The sequence below is a fragment of the Mesoplodon bidens genome, assembly GCF_964165515.1.
Source record: "Mesoplodon bidens genome assembly, chromosome: 2".
Classification (NCBI taxonomy): domain Eukaryota; kingdom Metazoa; phylum Chordata; class Mammalia; order Artiodactyla; family Ziphiidae; genus Mesoplodon; species Mesoplodon bidens.
The window spans coordinates 177924055-177941668 of record NC_138177.1 but is presented as its reverse complement, the minus strand read 5'-3'; the positions used below and the strand labels follow the sequence as shown (position 1 = coordinate 177941668).

Here is a 17614-nt window from a genome sequence, read left to right as displayed (position 1 = left end):
TTTGCTGGACACGTGATTTTCTTGATCTCCAGTTGTTCTGCCTCGAGTTGCCACTCCACAGTGGCAAACGGTCTCAGTCGGCTCAGGTCCCTCCACCCATCCCCCCTTCCACCCATCCCCCCGTCCACCTATCCCCCCGTCCACCCATCCCCAAGGGTCCTCTGAGTTCCAGGGGCGTCTCTCGTGTGTTTGGGTATTTGGCACGTTCAGTGAATTCCGTTGGCAAGCACCCGCTGTGTCACTGCGACATCTTGGCAGTGAGCCCAGGTCCCCACTCCTCTCCTCTCAGCAGCTCCCACTCCCCCAGTGCCGGAACTCAGGAGCCGGCTTTAGACAGACGCTGCTTCCTTGCTCTCCACCCTCCTGGTCCTCGTCAGTCCTCTGTTCTTGGCTTTCCACCCTCTGCGTTCAGAGTCCACATAAGGAGCATCTTTATGAGAAGTGGTTACCTTAGTGTTCTTTCCCCACCTCCCTCTCTATCCATCAATTCACTCCTGGCCTCCCCTTCCCTCTACAAGGAGCAAGTTGCTAATTTATTTCCTCTTTTCTCAATTTCTGCACCAGAACAAGACACTGTGACCGACATTTATAGAGCATCCAATGTGCCACGTGCTGCAGGGGCTGCTGAAGGGGCACTGACCCTCCAGGAGCTTGCAGTCCAGGGACACAGACGCAGTCGCATACCGAGACAAATTGTGGTCTATGATAATAGCTATACGATAGTTATAAAATGCTGCCAATGAAGAGCTCGATTTGTCCTGGGCATGTGGTGTCAGGGAAGGCTTCAGGGAAGAAGTGGCATTCTCAATGAGCCTTGAGAAATGAGCAAAACGGTCTCAAGGGCTCTGGATAGAGGGCATTCTAGGTGGAAGGAACAGCGTGAATAAGGGCGCGGGGAAGCGAAGGTGGAGGGTTGTCGGAAGAGTGTCATAGAATCTGATTCGGAGAGTGAGGTGTCAGGGGGTGACGGCTGGGAAAATTGGTCAGAGCACTGCTTCATGTTGCAGGTGAACTCAGGGCCTGGTATTTTCTGCTTTGGGCAGCACCCTTTTCAGAAGCAGATACAAAGAAACTTCTCCAGTGGCTCCCACCTTGGTGAAACCTACAAGTCCAAACACCTTGGACCTGAATTTGGGAAAGCCAATGGCTAATTTTTTAATTTAGTGCCCAAAAGGCACATAAACTTGAATGAAGTTTGTCAGCACAGCAAATATTTCTTTCTTCACTTTGCTCAGCTTTTAAACCCAAATATCCTGCCTACTCTTCTTCAGATTAAAAGTGCAATTCACTCAGCTGCCGCACTACCTCTCAAAAGGTGTCAGAGAAGAGTTAGTGCCCTCATTTTACATACGTGCCTCTAAAAAATAATAATAATAACAGTAACGAAAAAACACTTAAGTGTACAAAAAGTGTCATATTGAGTACAAGCTACTTTCGATGTAACCAGAAAAAAAGCCCAGATGTTTGTAAATTTTCTTTTCAATAAATAAGTGCCCTGGGCTTCCCTGGTGGCGCAGTAGTGGAGAGTCCGCCTGCCGATGCGGGGGACACGGGTTCGTGCCCCGGTCCGGGAAGATCCCACATGTCGTGGAGCGGCTGGGCCCGAGAGCCATGGCTGCTGAGCCTGCGCGTCCGGAGCCTGTGCTCCGCAACGAGAGAGGCCACAACGGTGAGAGGCCCGCGTACTGCAAAAAAAAATTATAATAAAAAATAAATAAATAAATAAATAAATAAATAAGTGCCCTGAATGTGAGCAAATCTGAATATAAAGATAAATGCCCTTTTGGTCTCCAGGAGCTTTTTCAGGATCCATGATGAGGCTGCAGTGTGAGTGAGAGCAAGTTGAGAGCTGTGGTTTGAGACCCGACCCCCTACACACACACACACACACACACACACACACACGTGCTCACGGAGGGAGAAACGAAAGGAAGCCGAAGTTGTCCAAACCCATAGAGTGTACACCACCAAGAGTGAACTCGATGTGAACTATGGACATTAAGTGATCATGATGTGTCATTGTAGGTTCATCCATGGTAACAAATGTCCCACTCTGGCAGGGATGTTGATAATGGAGGAGGATGTACACGTGGGACAGACAGGGATATGTGGGAAATCTCTACTTCCTGTTCAATTCTGCTGTGAACCTATAACTGCTCCCCAAAATAGGTTTATTATTTTTTTAAAAAAGGAGGAAGAAAAGAACTGAGCATTATTCTCTTTGACAAAAGGTAAAATGATAAGGACCATCAGGCTGAACTCCCTTCCCCAGGAAATGAAAGAAATCACACCAAGCCTCCAGCTTCTGTCCGTGGTGCTGAAGTTTATTCATTTTCAAACCGATGTCAGTAACAGGTGACTAAAATTTAACGCATGGGTGGGAGAGGTGGAGAAGCCACAACTAAACCACTTTATCTACATTTAGCATAAAATGTGAGAAATGTTGACAGGAGGCTGATGCTTGAATAGGACGCTGGTCACAACTCAACTTGATGGCAACGAGATGGGACAAAGCTGAGAGATCCCAGGGGATGAGGGTCTCTTGAAGTCTGCCGGGGGCCTGGCCCGCCTTTTCCTCCCTGGCCGTTATCTTCGGTACTACAAAGAGAGCAGAGACGTGTTTGGCTTGGTGACCTGCCTCCACTGGAAAAAGTCAGCTTCATAGGACCGTGCTCCCTTCCCACCAGCCCCCGCTCCAGCTTGATGACCCTCTGAGTTCCACGAACTGGTAAACAAATTGCCCATGAGAAGCTAGTAAAGTCAATCCTGGTAAATTCCGGTCCTTCGGGATCTGACAATTCCTCGAGGGACATGAACTGCCAATCAGCAGTACGCAGGTGACTTGGCCCCATGAACGTATTAAGTTCCCAGTGCTCCTAGCAGTAACTTCTTTTCTTCTTAGCATTTTCTCAGCAGACTGTAGCTGAGGATGGTATCATGGTTCTGAGACTCATGGGGCACCTACCCAGTTGGGACAGAAATTTCAAAGGGAGTAAGCGTCTGTGCTGTTCCCTTTCCTGCTGAAGGTGTCCCCTGGTGGTATTCTTTCACAAGGTTTGAACCTCAACAAAACCACAATTTCCTTCCCGCCCACCCCATTTCCATCCCCAGTTCCTCTTACCCGGAAGCTGTTGCAGCCCAGTCCGCTCTGGGCTCCAATCCTGTCCATCCTGCCCCCGAAGCAGCTGGACCTCCTCAGGCTCCGAGGGGCAGCGAGCAGTGCCCTCAGCTTGCTCTTCAGGAGGGCAGATCTATCGGAGGTTTCCCAGGGGCCCCGCCCAAGGGCACCCCCATCTCTCTGGGCTGGGTTGACCTCCCCGGTCCAGGGAGGCACCTCAGAAAGGGGGCTGAGAGGGACCCCAGCTTCCTCATTCTGCTCACTTAGTACTTGTTGGGGCACAGCCTCATCTTCTAAAGGCAGCTTGTCCTCCAAATGGTCCAGCAAGTTCTTTACAAAAGGAAAACAGGGAAAGGGAGAAGTCTCACTGCCTGGCACAGCGTCACAAAGCCCCCTCATCCCAGACCGTGCCCCTTTCCTGGCCCTACCTTGAAATCCATCAGGTCTGCGTTGGACACAGAGCCATACACGGGGTTCGCTCCGGTTTGCCCTGGGAGCTGAAATGCCAGAAAGAGGAGGAAGCTCGCGGCGATGGTGGCGGGGCCCATGCTGGCGTCGGTCAAGGAGCGGTCTGGTGCTTGCTGCCTCTTCTCTCTCCTCTCTGCTTTCCCACCCGTGGCCTTCCTCCGTCTCCGTCTCCCAGCTGCCCTGCGCCTCCTCTTTTTATAGCCCCTTGGCTCTCTGAGAGCACAAGAGGGATGGAACCCTCCCCATTCTGTCACTTGCAGCGATAAAGCAGCTGAGCCAGGAGCCAGCAGAAGATGCCCTTTTAAAGTTATCAGTCCAGCCAGCTCGTCACAGCCCCTCCGCCTTGAGCAGCTCCAACGAGCCCGGGACCCCCAGCTGCAGGAGCCACATTCTTGTTGATTTGCCTCAAGAGGTTCCCACTTCAAAGGTGTGAGAAGAGCAAAAAAGAGTCCTTGGTTATCTCACAGCGATGCCTCGGGCTTCTTTCTCATCAGCAACCGGACCCATGCGGGGAAGCAGAGGGTGACGGTTGGCCGGCGCCCAGCTCCCCCGTTGGTTTGCGGCTCAGCTGTCAGGGGCTCCAAATAAGGGCGGGAGGGGAGGAAATGGCAGGCAGCCGGCAGCTCAGCTCAGGACAAATTAGTCCAGATGCTCCAGCTGGCCTCATACCTGACTCATCGGCGGCGAGGGCAGACCTCCCCCTCCACAGGGCTGTCCTGACACCTGGCTGTCACTCTCAGTGGTCAGGTGAGGAAGGAGTTATTTTTTAGAATACTAAGTTAGCCAGAACCAGATGTGACAAATGTCCCGAGAACTCCACCCCCAAATAGAAACACAAGAAAAGTTTTGGGAACACAATCATTCCTCTGCAAAGCTCCCCCACTTCACCGCACGGCTCCCCCCAAGGCTTTGGGGAGATTGATGCTAAGAGGATACCAGCGTTTTCATTTATAGAAGTTTTGCTGCTTCTCAGACTCTGGGCTTGAAGCCTGTCATGCCTCACACCTCGCCGGGAAAGCCCCCTGTGCGAAGTTGGCTGCTGGAGCGAGGTGGGATGCAGCTGTGGCCCATGCAATTTCCCTTAACGCCTCCCATGTGCTTCTCCAAGGCCAGGCAAGCGATGAGCCACTGAAGCCGCCATTTTCCTGGTCCCCAAAAGAGAAGTACCAGGCAGCGAGCCTGTCCACATGTAATGAGTGGCCTCCACTTACTGAGCACTGGACTTAACGCTCTACATTCTTCAATGTAACGTATCCGGGGGAAACATTACACTTGAAGGGATGAGAACCCTGCATTGCAGCCCCAAACAAGCCAAATTGCATACATCTTTGGGGCCTTATTCTCCTCATCTGTGAGGCTCATAAGAGCTATTAATATGTGAACGTATTTTGAAGTGTGAATTGCTATATAGTTGCACGATGCTCACAATGGTTGTCCTCACTGGTTGGTTGGAATGTGCCAGGCACCGTGCTGAGAGCTTTATATGGATTCTTTCCTTTTCGTCACCAGCCCCAGAAGGTGGGTAGTATTGTCCCCATTCATAGAGGGACAGAACTGAGACTGAGAGCATCTGCCACTTGCCCAATGTCACTCGGCCGAACCAGGACTCGGACCCCAGGTCTGACGCCAACGCCTGTACTCTCCGCCCACTTCCCAGATCCCGCTGCTTCTTTGCACGAAGGTTCCTTAACAAGCCCTTTAGTCTCAGTTCCTGATTAAACACCACCCTAATCCCAGCCTCTCAGGTTGCCTCCGAGCACCTCCTTGCCTTCCCCCTGCCCTGGAACTTCAGCTTTGCGTGCTTGGCAAGTCTGCAAGTATGTGGACTATCTCAGGAAAGCACCACATCCAAGCCCCATGACCTATTTACACACCTAACATGTTTCAATCTACCCTGTAGAAGCTCAGGAAGTGTGGGTGGAATGACAGCTCTGTCCTGGCCGGACCCTCCCCCAACTGTGCTCACTCCTTGGCTGATCAGAGAGAGAGGCTGTTACACAGTGAAAGGGCAGGAAATCCAGGTATTACGTGGCCAGGGGTCATGAGAGGTGTTCGATGGCGGGGTGGGGGTTATTCTAAAGGAGAAAAGATTTGGGTCGGCCAAACTCAACTTGAAATCTGAAATGAGTGCAATTCTGAGTAGGAGCGCTGGGGGCAAAGAACCGCTCTATCCTGACGAGTCTCTGGAATGTGCTCACAGTTTAATAGCTCGGGTGGCAGGTTTATTATTAGCAGAGGATTCAGTGAGCAGCCACCCTGGGGGAACTGATGCTCCTCGCTGCGTGCGTCACACAGCCCGTCTCCTGGAGATACCCTTTGAGACAGACCCTTGATGCAGGCAAGACTTCCGGAAGGGCATCATGGCAGGTGGCCTCTGCCATGGCTTGGCCTCTGGGGGCTGATGCTGTTCCTGCGTCCTGAGCCACTTCTGAAGTCTGTTGGTGGCCCAAGGAAAAGCGGAAATCCCGTCCAAGGTTCCAGAAGGAGAATTTCAGAATTTTCCCAGCTCCTTTTATTAAAGTTACGTTTTGTCTTCCAGAGTGAAACTGGAGTGGGGCACGAGTGTCATTTGTTGAGTTCCTTCTATTGTTTTTGGTTTTTTGTGGAGGGTGGATGGCAAAAAAAAGAATACTTAGGTTTATTGCCCTGGCTTTGTACAGGACCAGCACCACCCCCTGCACTAACAGGGCCCAGGGAAAACAGACAATCTCCAAATACACTTACCGCCCAACCCTCTTAAAGCCTTTGACTTGTCCCTGAAATGGAAAATGCCTTGATGTACAGTTTCTCTTCATTTTTGTGCCCCTGTTCCACTTCGGGGGGTATGTGTGGAGGAGTTAATATTTAATGGGGTGTTTAGAAGCCAGCCTGTGGGAGTGAGAGAGAAGAAAAGCAAAAGGCACAGAAGACCAGGTCCACCCTCCACCTCCACCTCTCCCACTAGCTGAAAAAATCAAAAGGCTTTGTTTCCCTGTCACTGGAAAGAAGTCATCTTAGTCATATGATGGAATAAAGGTTGCAGATAGGTGGGAGGATACAGAATGGGGTAACTCCAGTTTTTAGCCCAGTTTGGTTTCATGACTCTCCATGGGGATGCTGTGGGCTGCCTTGGGGAGCCGTGAGGGCCCAGCAACGTCACATGTGGGCAGAACTGGTGTGAAAAACCCATTACATTCATGGGACAAGTCTGTTAGACCTAAATAGCCTAAAGCAGAAGCCCCAGTTGGGAGAAATTGGTAGGACATTGGTGCGTATTTAGGAATGGTTGCTTTGGACTTTGAAAACGAAGTTCTGTTTCTCTGGTGCAACATGGAGGTCACAGAGACTGGAATTTGGGGGCAGCTTCCCCAGGAAAAAGGCCCAAGACAAGTTGATTTGCTAAAGCTTTATGGGGGTTCTAGTTCAAGGGAAGTAAGAGTGAGGAGCAAAGGGAAGTGAGATAGTGTATTAGTCAACAACTGCTGTGTGACAAATTACCCCAAACCCTAGCAACTACACATCTATTATCTAATAGTTCCCGTGGACCAGGAATCTGGCTCTGCTTTAGCTGGGTGCCCCTTGTTCAGAGCTCACACAGGCTACAATTAAGATGTTGGCCAGGGCTGCGGTCATCTCAAGGCTTGGTTGGGGATCTGCTTTCAAGTTCACTCCTGTGTCTGTTGGCAGGTCTTTGGGTCCACACTGACTGTTGGCTGGAGATGTCAGTTCCTTACCGCGTGGGCTTCTCCACAGAGATGCCGCTGACTTCCTTTAGGTAGAGAGGGAAACATTATATAAGCCATCATCTCTTTGTAACCTAATCTTAGATGTGGTACCCCATCATTTCTGTTGTACTGTGTTCATTAGAAGTGAGTCATAATGTCCAGCCCATACTCAGAGGGAGGGGATTACTAAGGGATGAATACCAGGAGATGAGCATCAATGGGGGCCATCTCAGAGGCTGCCCACCACAGATAAGGAAAGAGAAAGAGCAAATATAAAGTGATATGTTACCAAGCTGGTCACAGCTTTGCAAAAACAACTTAGTGGTTTGTTGGTCGGCTGGTTGGTCATGCTGCACATGTCCAGAGAGCTTTGTGGAACCCAGCACCTTCGAACAGTCTATGAGGAGAGAAAAGGATGAGGGCACTGCATTAGATCCCTAGGGCTGCTGTAACAAAGTACCATAAACTGGGTATCTTAAAACAACAGAAGTGGATTGTCTCACAGTTCTGAAAGCTAGAGTCTGAAATCAAGGTGTCAGCAGGGCCAGGCTCCTTCCACAACCTGTAAGGAAGGATCCTTCCTTGTCTCTTGCAGCTTCTGGTAGCTGCCGGCAATCTTTGGCATTCCTTGACTTGTAGATGCATCCCTCCAATCTGTCTCTGTCATCATATGACCATCTTCCCTCTCTGTGTTTCTCTCTTTTCTTCTTATAAAGACACTAATCATATTGGAATAGGAGCCCACCCTACTCAAGTATGACCTCATCTCAACTAATTACATCCACAATGACCATGATTCACAAACACCCCCTCCAGCATACCACCCAAGGACATACATGAGGGCCCACCCCTGCACCTTGCCCTCCCTAGGGGCCTCACAGGGAGGGGGAGTCACCCGCTGGCTAAGGCATGAAGGTTCTGCTCTCTCCCCCGATGCAGGAAGAACCAGATCGGGGAGCCCAGGGCAGGGAGGCCAGTTAGGAAGCTGGTGCGCCAATATGAGTGGTGAGGGAAGGAAGGAGGAGTGGACATGGTAACTGCCTGGGTGGTCCAGCCAAAGAACACAGTCAAGGAAGATTCCAAGGGCTGAAGTCATCGAGGGTGGAGCCCTGGGAGAAGGTTTACTCATTCGGGAGTGTCATAGTTTGGGTTCTCCTGAATCTGAGACAAGTATTCAAGCAAAGTTGTTTATTTTGGAGATAATCCCAGGAAATACTGGCAGGAGAGTGGGGAAGTGACCAGGGAGAGAAGGAGTTTAGCTGCACAGATCACCGTGGGCAGTTGCAGCTTAATCCCAAACCCCGGCAGAGAAATCCAGTAACCAGTGAAAGATATACACCACCCGTGAACAGAAGGCGCTCCTAGGTGTTGGTTGAGTGTTGCTCCTGGTCCATGTCAATTCCCCAGCACTTCCTGCCTGCCCACAGGAAGTGGACTCTGGCTGCCAGAGAAAGTCCTCGGGCAGGAAAGTGCAGTGCTGCTGGATGAAATTAGGGCTGGTGTGCACTGAAGCAGCAAGGGCAGTGTCAGAGACAAGATACTGGGGGCACAAGAGTGGGAGACAAGGTCCCAGGGCTGAAATGTTCCAGGATGCCCAGGCAGCTGTATGGAGCCTGGCTCCTGATCCCACAGGAGAAATGGGCCACTTAGTGGAAAAGCACTGATTGCATGAAAAATCCTACAGACACAGGGATAGAAGGTTGAGAACTGCAACACGAACAAAGACAAATGGCCAAGTTCATGACTTTGTTTAGACCTGGTTCTGCCTGAGGAAAGAATGCATTTTTCTTTCTTGCCACAAATCATTCTCAGAAGGGACAAAGTTGGGAATTCCTTGGCTGTCCAGTGGTTAGGACTCCGTGCTCTCACTGCCGAGGGCCTGGGTTCGATCCTTGGTTGGGGAACTAAGGTCCCAGGTCCCACAAGGTGTGTGGCGTGGCTCAAAAAAAAAAAAAAAAAAAGTCAAAGCTGCCACAAGAGGGATGGAGAGGGGAATGCAGAATCAGTGACATGAGATGTAGCGTTCAGGCCCAACACTGTCCTGACTTCAGTAACCTCAAAACTGGAGACCCAGCAAAGCCAGTCTACCCTCTACTGAAGCTCCTTCCAGCTGTGAAGCCGTGGGCTAGGCATCCTTGGGCCTGTGTCCACCAACATGTCTTTCTGGGTAGATTACAGTGACAAGCATCCATGGAGATACATAATCTGGCAGCTTCTTTGGAGGACAAGTTTGGTAATAGGAAAGTCAGGGAGGTTAAGGCCATGGCTATAGCTACATGGGGATGTGTTTGAAGGGGCCAGGGTCACAGGTTAGGGAGGGTTGGTTCTAAAGGGCACCCATAGATGATGCATGTGCCACAGCACTGCCCGCAAACACCAAACACAGGGGGAGCTCAATGAGATGTCACTTCATCGGGTACATCAGGCCACCCACTCCCCATCCTCCAGAAGGCATATTTGCTTCCTTCACAGTTTGTTTTGGGGTCTTCTTCCTGGACTTTTGCTTGGGGAAAAGGCTCAAGTAACAGGATATATCTGTATCATACATACAGACTCCACTGCCTGAGCTCTATTTATGGAAGAGCTGGACTTAGCTGGAAGAATTCTGAAGTGCTGGCTGGGTTTGTAGAGTGGGCGTTCTGGGAGGGGGTCTGTCTTCATCACCTGAGCAGGGGGAGAAAGTTGCCAATACGCAGCAGCCCCAAATGGGGAACTGAGGGATGCCATTAAGAGGGGGAACTTCCAACCCACCAGCAAGCCTAATTCACTGGCTTGGGAACGGTTGGGCTGTGCAGTGGTTAGGGGCCTGGCTGCTGGACCAGTATGCGTGGGCTTGAATCCTGGTTCTGCCACTTACTAACTGCGGGACCCTGAGAAAGTCACATTACCTCTCTGTGCCTCGATTTCCCCATCTGTAAAATGAAGGATAATAAGAGTTCTTCCTGCATAGTTGTTGCAAGGACTAACATGAGTTCATGGAACTGGGCCTGGTACATAGTGAGGCCTTTATAAATGTTAACCGTGCTAATTACTCATTACCGTCCTGGGTCAAAAACATTAGGCAAAGATGGCTCAAAGTTTTCTTGGAAAATAAGTTGGTCCTAAAAACTTATTTTCAAAATCTTAATCTCATTAGATATGTCTAATGCACACTGGGTTAAAATAAGAAATAACACAAAGACCCACCACTTCTCTTTCCCTCTCACTCAAAGAAACATCAGATGAGAACAGCACAAAAGCCATAAGAGAGTCACGGGGATCTCTGCTCAAACCTCAGTGTTGGCACTTAGCAGCTGAATGCTTTCAGGTAAGATGCTTCCCTTTTCTAGGTCTCAGTTTTCTCATCCATAAAGAGGGGATAATGATAATCCTGTCCTCCTGCAGAGCTGGGACCGTAAAAGGCATTCTAGGCAAAGGAAACTGCATGAACTGAAGCCTGGGAGCCTGAAAGCAGGAGAGAGTTCTGCAGCATGACCTGGGATGCCTGGAACCCAAGATGCAGGGGAAGGAGGACCCTGAGAGGAGAGGGCAGTGACCTCTACCAGGACCACCTGCTGATTAAGGCAACACAGTAGGATTCTAGTGCTTGTCTCCTTTTCTGCCTTGGAATAAAGGTCTTCTCTCTCTAGGGCAGAGAGGAAGTGAAGATGTGGGGCCCCAAAGGAAGGGCACCCTGAAATGCTGGGCCTCTTTCAGGCACTTCTAAACTTATGGGCTCAGGAAATGTAAGTGCTATTAAGCTCAGGATTTAGAAGCCTCCTTTCCAGGATGACATCAGGAATTGAAGACTTGAACCTGAGGTTTGGGGCAGATGGAGGGCTCACCCCCATCAGGAATGCAAATAAGCTGGCATATCTCTTTCTCTCTCTCTCTTTCTCTCTCTCTCTCTCTCTCTCTCTCACACACACACACACACACACAAAGCGCCCCCAATCTCTGAGAGCTTCTGGAAACAACAAATACAGGGAGAGTGCCTCTAATGGCAGAATTCCAGGCAAAGGGAAGGCTACTGTCAAGGGGCAGATACCTTGACACACACCTTCATGTCACAGGAATACCTCAGAGCCCATTCAACTCCCAGGGAGAAACTGCCGGCCTTTGAAAAGTAGTTTCTGGGAAGTGTCTCAAGTGCTTGAGATATTTAGAGACAGTCCAGAGCATGAAAAGCCCTTAAAGAAAAGCAGCCACCACCCCCCGTCCCCCCCCACAACTGTTTGACCAGCCCTTGAAGCCATGTCCCCACCCCACCATTAGGACATCTTTGGGATCTTCAAGAAAACACAGGGTTTGACTGTTTTTCAATGACGGATTATTTTTTAGAACACTGAGACAAATCAATTTCAAAAGAAAAAGCTATAATATTGACTTTATTTCATCATGGAAAATTTGTGCTCAAAGATAAGAAGCATCTTATATAAAACAACCAAATAAATAAATAAATAAGTAAAAATAAATAGGAGTTGCTTCAAAGGGGAGCAGGGGGTTGAGGGAGAATCAAATGCAGCCAGGACCTTCTATTAATACCTCCTCAGCACTGTGTGGGGAAGAGAGAGAGTGATGATTACATTTGGGTGGGAGACAGGCAGGACCTGAGCTTCCCCTCACCATGTGCCATCTGTGCCTCCCCCCTGTTCAGTTCATCTGGATGTTTGAGGCTTTGGAATAATCTATCTCCCTGGACCTTGCTTTCCTCCTTGTAAACTGGGGATTACCACCACCCTGGTGATCCTGCCCTCTGCCCTTGCAGCTCTAGACAGTTCAGGGGAAACCAGGAGGAAAATGTTTTAATACTCTTTCTGCGCCAAGAAGAGGCTGCCAGGCAATTGACCGAATTACATGGATGTAATTCATGGGATGACCGAGTTACATCCTAAGGTGATTCTGCCCCTTTTGGTAAGAGAGGCAGGAGGTGGTTAGAAGGTGGCTGGGAACTCACAGGCATGGTAATGAATGTTGTCAAAATTTAATATTTCCAGAAAGGTGCTCCCTGGCCCTGAGGACTGTCAGCAAGAAAGAGTGATATCCAAGTGTCCTTTGCTCAAAGTTTGGTCCCCAGAGACATCAAACCCAGAAAGGCAGCACGCGGTGGCAATGGGGGTGGGTGCTCACCATTGCAGCCCAGGCCGCTGAGGGAGCCGATCCGGTCCAGCCTCCGCCCAAAGCAGCCGGAGTCGCGCAGCATCCTGGGGCTGCGTATTCCCCGCAGGGCCTGGAGGACGCTGTTGCCGGGCCCGAGGAGCCCCGGGGGGGCGGCCGCCCGGGTCCCCCAGGCTTCTGCGAGGCCGTGGCCCTGCTGGAGGGGGTCCAGGTCCATCTGCTCGGCCTGCAGCTCCAAGACCCTGCCTCGTAGACGGCCCAGCAGCTCCTGCGATGGGTGGGGGAGGCGGAGCCTCAGGAACCCGCACCTGGGCCCAGCCGCCCTCGATGGCGCCAAGGCAAACCGACCGCCTTGGGGACGGGGGTCCCGCACCCAGCCTCGCCGCTTTCTCACTCTCTTATCACTAATTCCCAAGGGAGGGTGGGGACCTCTTGGGACCGTGGGTGGGGGTAGGTGGGGACCCGTTAATTGCTGCTGCCGGCGCCCTCCCGGCGAGCCGGCTTTATGCAGTTCGGCAGCGCTCACCTGTATCCCGCGCAGCTCCGAGGCCGGGCCGGGGCCACCTAGCGGGTAGGAATGACAGCCTGGCAGCGACAGGTGCAAGAACAGAAGGAGCATGAGCGCCCGGGGCAGCGTCGTCTGGGGGTCCATGTCGCTGGAGGGGCGGAGAGAGGTTGCCGCCGCTGCCGCTGCGCTGGGTCCCGGCTCACGTCTCACCTGCCGGGTCCTCGGGCGACCGCGGCCTTTTATCCCCCGTCCTGAGAGCCGGGTCGGCCCTGCCCCTCTGGGTTATCTCTGATTTATCGGCGCGTTCCGGCCCGGCCCGCTGAGCTCAGGGCGGGGGAATGCACCTCTCCGCGCGGAGGGGTGGAGGCCGGGGACAGCAGGCCTTGTATAGAAATGGGCCTGGCCGGGAACGGGGGCGCGCGGCGGGGGGAGCTGGCGGGGTTGGGTGGACACCGCTAGGTCCTTTGTCTCTCGCTTCCCCCTTTCCTGCAAAAACCCCGGGGCCTTAGAGTGGCTCTTTTCTCTTTCCTCCCCCCAGCATTCCTGGAGAGGGCAGAGGGAACCCCAGCGATCAGAGGCCCGACGCAACTGCCGGGCGCACGGGGTGACTCAGAGAAAGAACAGGCCCAGCCGCCCCACCACCCCCCCCTCCCCCCCCGCCGCAGCGCGTCTTCCCTCCCCGCCTGTAACTCTCCGCACCTTGCTCGGCGGCGGGTCTTCCGGGCGCTCTGACCGCTGTCCGTGGTTCTGATCGCGCCGAGCCGACAACGCAAGAGGACTCCCTCCCCTCAACGTGGGTCTTGCCAGAAAGACAAGCGTGGGGCAGGGGCAACAGACGTCTGAGACCCCTCTCCGCCCTCTCTCAACCTCCTGCACTAGGATGCTAATTCTCCAGTGTCACCTGATTAAAAGTCTGGGTATGACAAGGAACTTCTGGAATGCTGACCCTTCTCCCATCCCTTAAAGTGTAGAGCTGATTTGACAGGAATTTTGAGAGGCGAGGCCCAGAGATGAAGTCATTCAGGAATGCCTTCTATCATATCCCCCCCAGGGGCCAGCACCTCCTCTCTCCCACCAAGGCAACGTCACGGAAAAAGCAAGGATGACTGGAAGATGGTTATCTATTTGCTGGGACACTAAGGGTGTGAAGGAGTGCCTTCCACAAGGCCTCCTTCACCTGGTCGTCCGTGATCTCATTCCCATCCACAGACGGTCTGCGCCTCCTGTCTGTGATTACAAAAGGGGCTCCATAGAAAAATGGCCCTGGGAAGAGACACAGCAGATTAAATCCCCCTAAAGTGTGCATGACTGGTGTCACCACCCCTACCAGACAACTTGTGCTGAGAAGCAGCAGGATGAGGGGTCAGCATTGTTTAGGAAAGGAAACGTGTCGTGACGGAAGTGGAGAAAGGGGCAGCAAAGAGCAGGAGCCGAGACCTCTAAGCAAACCTGGCCTGAAAAATAGCATCTTCCAGGTACTGAGTGAGAAAATTATTACTGTAGTTCTTCACTTTTCAGATAAGAAAACTGAGCTTAGGGCTTCCCTGGTGGTGCAGTGGTTGAGAGTCCGCCTGCCAAAGCAGAGGACACCGGTTCGTGCCCCGGTCTGGGAGGATCCCACATGCCGCGGAGCGACTGGTCCTGTGAGCCATGGCCGCTGAGCCTGCGTGTCCGGAGCCTGTGCTCCGCGGTGGGAGAGGCCACAACAGTGAGAGGCCCGCGTACCGCAAAAAAAAAAAAAGAAAAGAAAAAAAAAAGAAAACTGAGCTCAGAGAAATTAATCTACTTTCTTTTCTTTTTTACACCTAAGTTGATTTTAAATTTTTAATTGAAGTATAGTTGATTTACAATATTATTTTAGTTTCAGGTATACAACATCGTGATTCAGTTTAAAGTTACTTTAAAATATTAGCTGTATTCCCTGTGCCATATATTGCCTCCTCGTACCTTATTATTCTATACCTTGTGGTATACCTCTTAATCCCCTACCTCTATCTTGCACCTCCCCCATCCCTCTCCCCACTGGCAACCACTAGTTTGTTCTCTGCATCTCTGAGTCTATTTCTATTTTGTTATATCATTCGTTTTATTTTCTAAGTTCTACGTATAAGTGAAAACATATAGTATTTGTCTTTCTCTGTCTGACTTATTTCACTAAGCACAATACCCTCTGGGTCCATCCACGCTGTTGCAAATGGCAAAATTTCATTCTTCTTTATGGCTGAGTATCATTTTGTTGTCTATATATACAACATCTTTTTTATCCATTCATCTGTTGATAAGCGCTTAGGTTGCTTCCATAACTTGGCAATTATAAATAAAGCTGCTATGAACATTGGGGTACATGTGTTTTTTTGAATTAGTGTTTTCATTTTCTTTGGATGTACACCCAGGAGTGGAATTACTGGATCATATGGTAGGTCTATTTTTAGTTTTCTGAGGAACCTCCATACTGTTTTCCATAATGGCTGTACCAGTTTATATTCCCCCTGACTGTGCATCAGGGTTCCCTTTTCTCCACATTCTCACCAACAGTTGTAATGTGTGGTCTTTTTTTAAATGTTTTTTTAATTGTGGTAAAAGTCACATAATATAAAACATACTATTTTAACCATATTTAGCTGTACAGTTCAGTGGCACTGAACTGTACATTCATATGGTTGTGCAACTCTCACCATCATCCATCTCCTGAACTTTTCACCTTCCTAAACTGAAACTCTGTCCCCATGAAACATTTTGATGATAGCCATTCTGACAGGTGTGAGGTGATATCTCATTGTGGTTTTGATTTCAATTTCTCCAAAGATTAATGATGTTGAGCATCTTTTCATGTCCCTGTTGGCCATCTGTATGTCTCCTTTGGAAAAATGTCTTTTCAGATCTTCTGCCCTTTAAAAAAAATATATTTATTTATTTATTTTTGGTCGGGGGTTGTGTTGGGTCTTCGTTGCTGCACGCAGGCTTTCTCTAGTTGCGGTGAGCGGGGGCTGTTGAGGTGCGCGGGCTTCTCATTGTCGTGGCTTCTCTTGTTGTGAGCATGGACTCTAGGCATGCAGGCTTCAGTAGTTGTGGCACATGGGCTCAGTAGTTGTGGCTTGCGGGCTCTAGAGCTCAGGCTCAGTAGTTGTGGTGCACGGGCTTAGTTGCTCCGCAGCATGTGGGATCTTCCTGGGCCAGGGCTCGAACCCGTGTCCCTTGCAGTGGCAGGCAGATTCTAAACCACTGCACCACCAGGGAAGCCCCTCTTCTGCCCGTTTTTAATTGGGTTTTTTAAATATTGACTTGTATGAGCTGTTTAGATACTTTGGATATGAACCCCTTATCAGACACATCATTTGCAAATATTTTCTCCCATTCAACAGGTTGCCTTAATCTGTTTTCTTAAGGTCACACAATTAACAAGTGGCAAAACCTGGATTCCAACCCAGGCAGTCTGATTCCAGACCTGAAGCTCTTAATCACTGCCAGGGTGATTGCAAAGTTCTTCTACTGAAAGAAAAATTAGGATAATCTATTGCCATCTCTAAAGCTACAGAGAGCTGTGCAATAAGGGATGTAAGTCTGGTGGCTGACACAAGGGGAAGGATGTAAAATGCGGGAAAGATGAGAATTTTGCAGGCGAAGATGGGGGAGAGGTAAGGTCTGTCCTGGGAAGATTCTGGGGGCTGGAGCAGTGTGTGTGTGTGTGTGTGTGTGTGTGTGTGTGCGCGCACTACAGGAAGAATATCCAAAGATTAAACAGCAGAGAGAGAGACAACAAAAGCCTGCCAAAAGCAGAGCTGAGTGAGAAGGCTGGGGCTGCTGAGGGTGTAGAGAATCCCTAGAGCTGGGTGTCATGATATGAAGGGTTGGGAGGAAGGCATAGTACAGCAACCAACAGTTCTATCAAGAACTGACCCTGCATCTAGCCTGAGCCTCTCTTTACTCTTCCACAAAATGGACATATGCTCCCTCCTTGCAAGGACTAAAAGGGAGAAAATGGTGTCTTTGAAAGTCCATAGCAGTGTGAAAAGAGCCAAAGAATTTGGAATACATGTGAGAGTTCATCCCTGCATCAACGGAGATTGTGTCTCGCTGGGGAGACGGAGACACCCCGGGGGAAAACGATTAAGTGCTCCGCACTCTGACAGAGGCTCTATCTTCCCCCAGTGGAGGGGATTGTGGAAGAAGACTTTAGGGCAGACACAAGACTGAATACATACTCCAGGGCCTTCTGTCCAGGGAAGGACCCCTCTTACACCAGATCATCTCCACAAATATTTATTGAGTGCCTATGACATGCCATGCACTTTCTACTTCAACTTAATAGAGATAATCACACCATCTATGTCACAGTATTACCACTCAAGGATTAAATGAGGTGGTATATGTGGTAGGCTGAATAATAGCCCCCCAAAGATGTCCATGTCCAAATCCCCAGAACCTGTGCATATGTTACTTTACGTGGTATAAAGGGCTTTGTGGATGTGACTAAGTTAAGGCTGTGGAGGTGGGTCGCTTATTTTGGATCATCCAGGAGGACCATGTATAATCACAAGGGTCCTTACTAGAGGGAGGTGAGAGGATCAGGGCTAGAGAGAGGACAGGGAAGGTTGGAAACAGGGGTCAGAGGGGAGAGGTGTTACACGGCTGGCATCTGTGAGGATGGCTTTGAGGATGGAGGAAGAGGCCATGAGCCAAGGAATGCAGGTGGCCTCTAACACCTGGAAAAGGCAAAGA

The 17614-nt window shown here is 50.4% G+C and overlaps 2 protein-coding genes across 2 annotated transcripts; both read right to left on the bottom strand.

Annotated features, from left to right (window-relative positions):
* Positions 1–2586: 2586 nt before the first annotated feature.
* On the bottom strand, positions 2587–3666 carry NPPA (natriuretic peptide A; the record flags this gene model as incomplete). The annotated part of the gene is made up of 3 exons (XM_081215885.1): positions 2587–2598; positions 3122–3448; positions 3547–3666. 3 exons carry the CDS (start codon positions 3664–3666, stop codon positions 2587–2589), a joined length of 459 nt encoding a protein of 152 aa, XP_081072011.1.
* A 919-nt stretch (positions 3667–4585) lies between these two features.
* NPPB (natriuretic peptide B) lies at positions 4586–13039 on the bottom strand (the record flags this gene model as incomplete). The annotated part of the gene is made up of 3 exons (XM_081215869.1): positions 4586–4731; positions 12400–12655; positions 12914–13039. The coding sequence occupies 3 exons, from the start codon at positions 13037–13039 to the stop codon at positions 4586–4588; spliced, it is 528 nt and encodes a 175-aa protein (XP_081071995.1).
* Positions 13040–17614: the final 4575 nt, after the last annotated feature.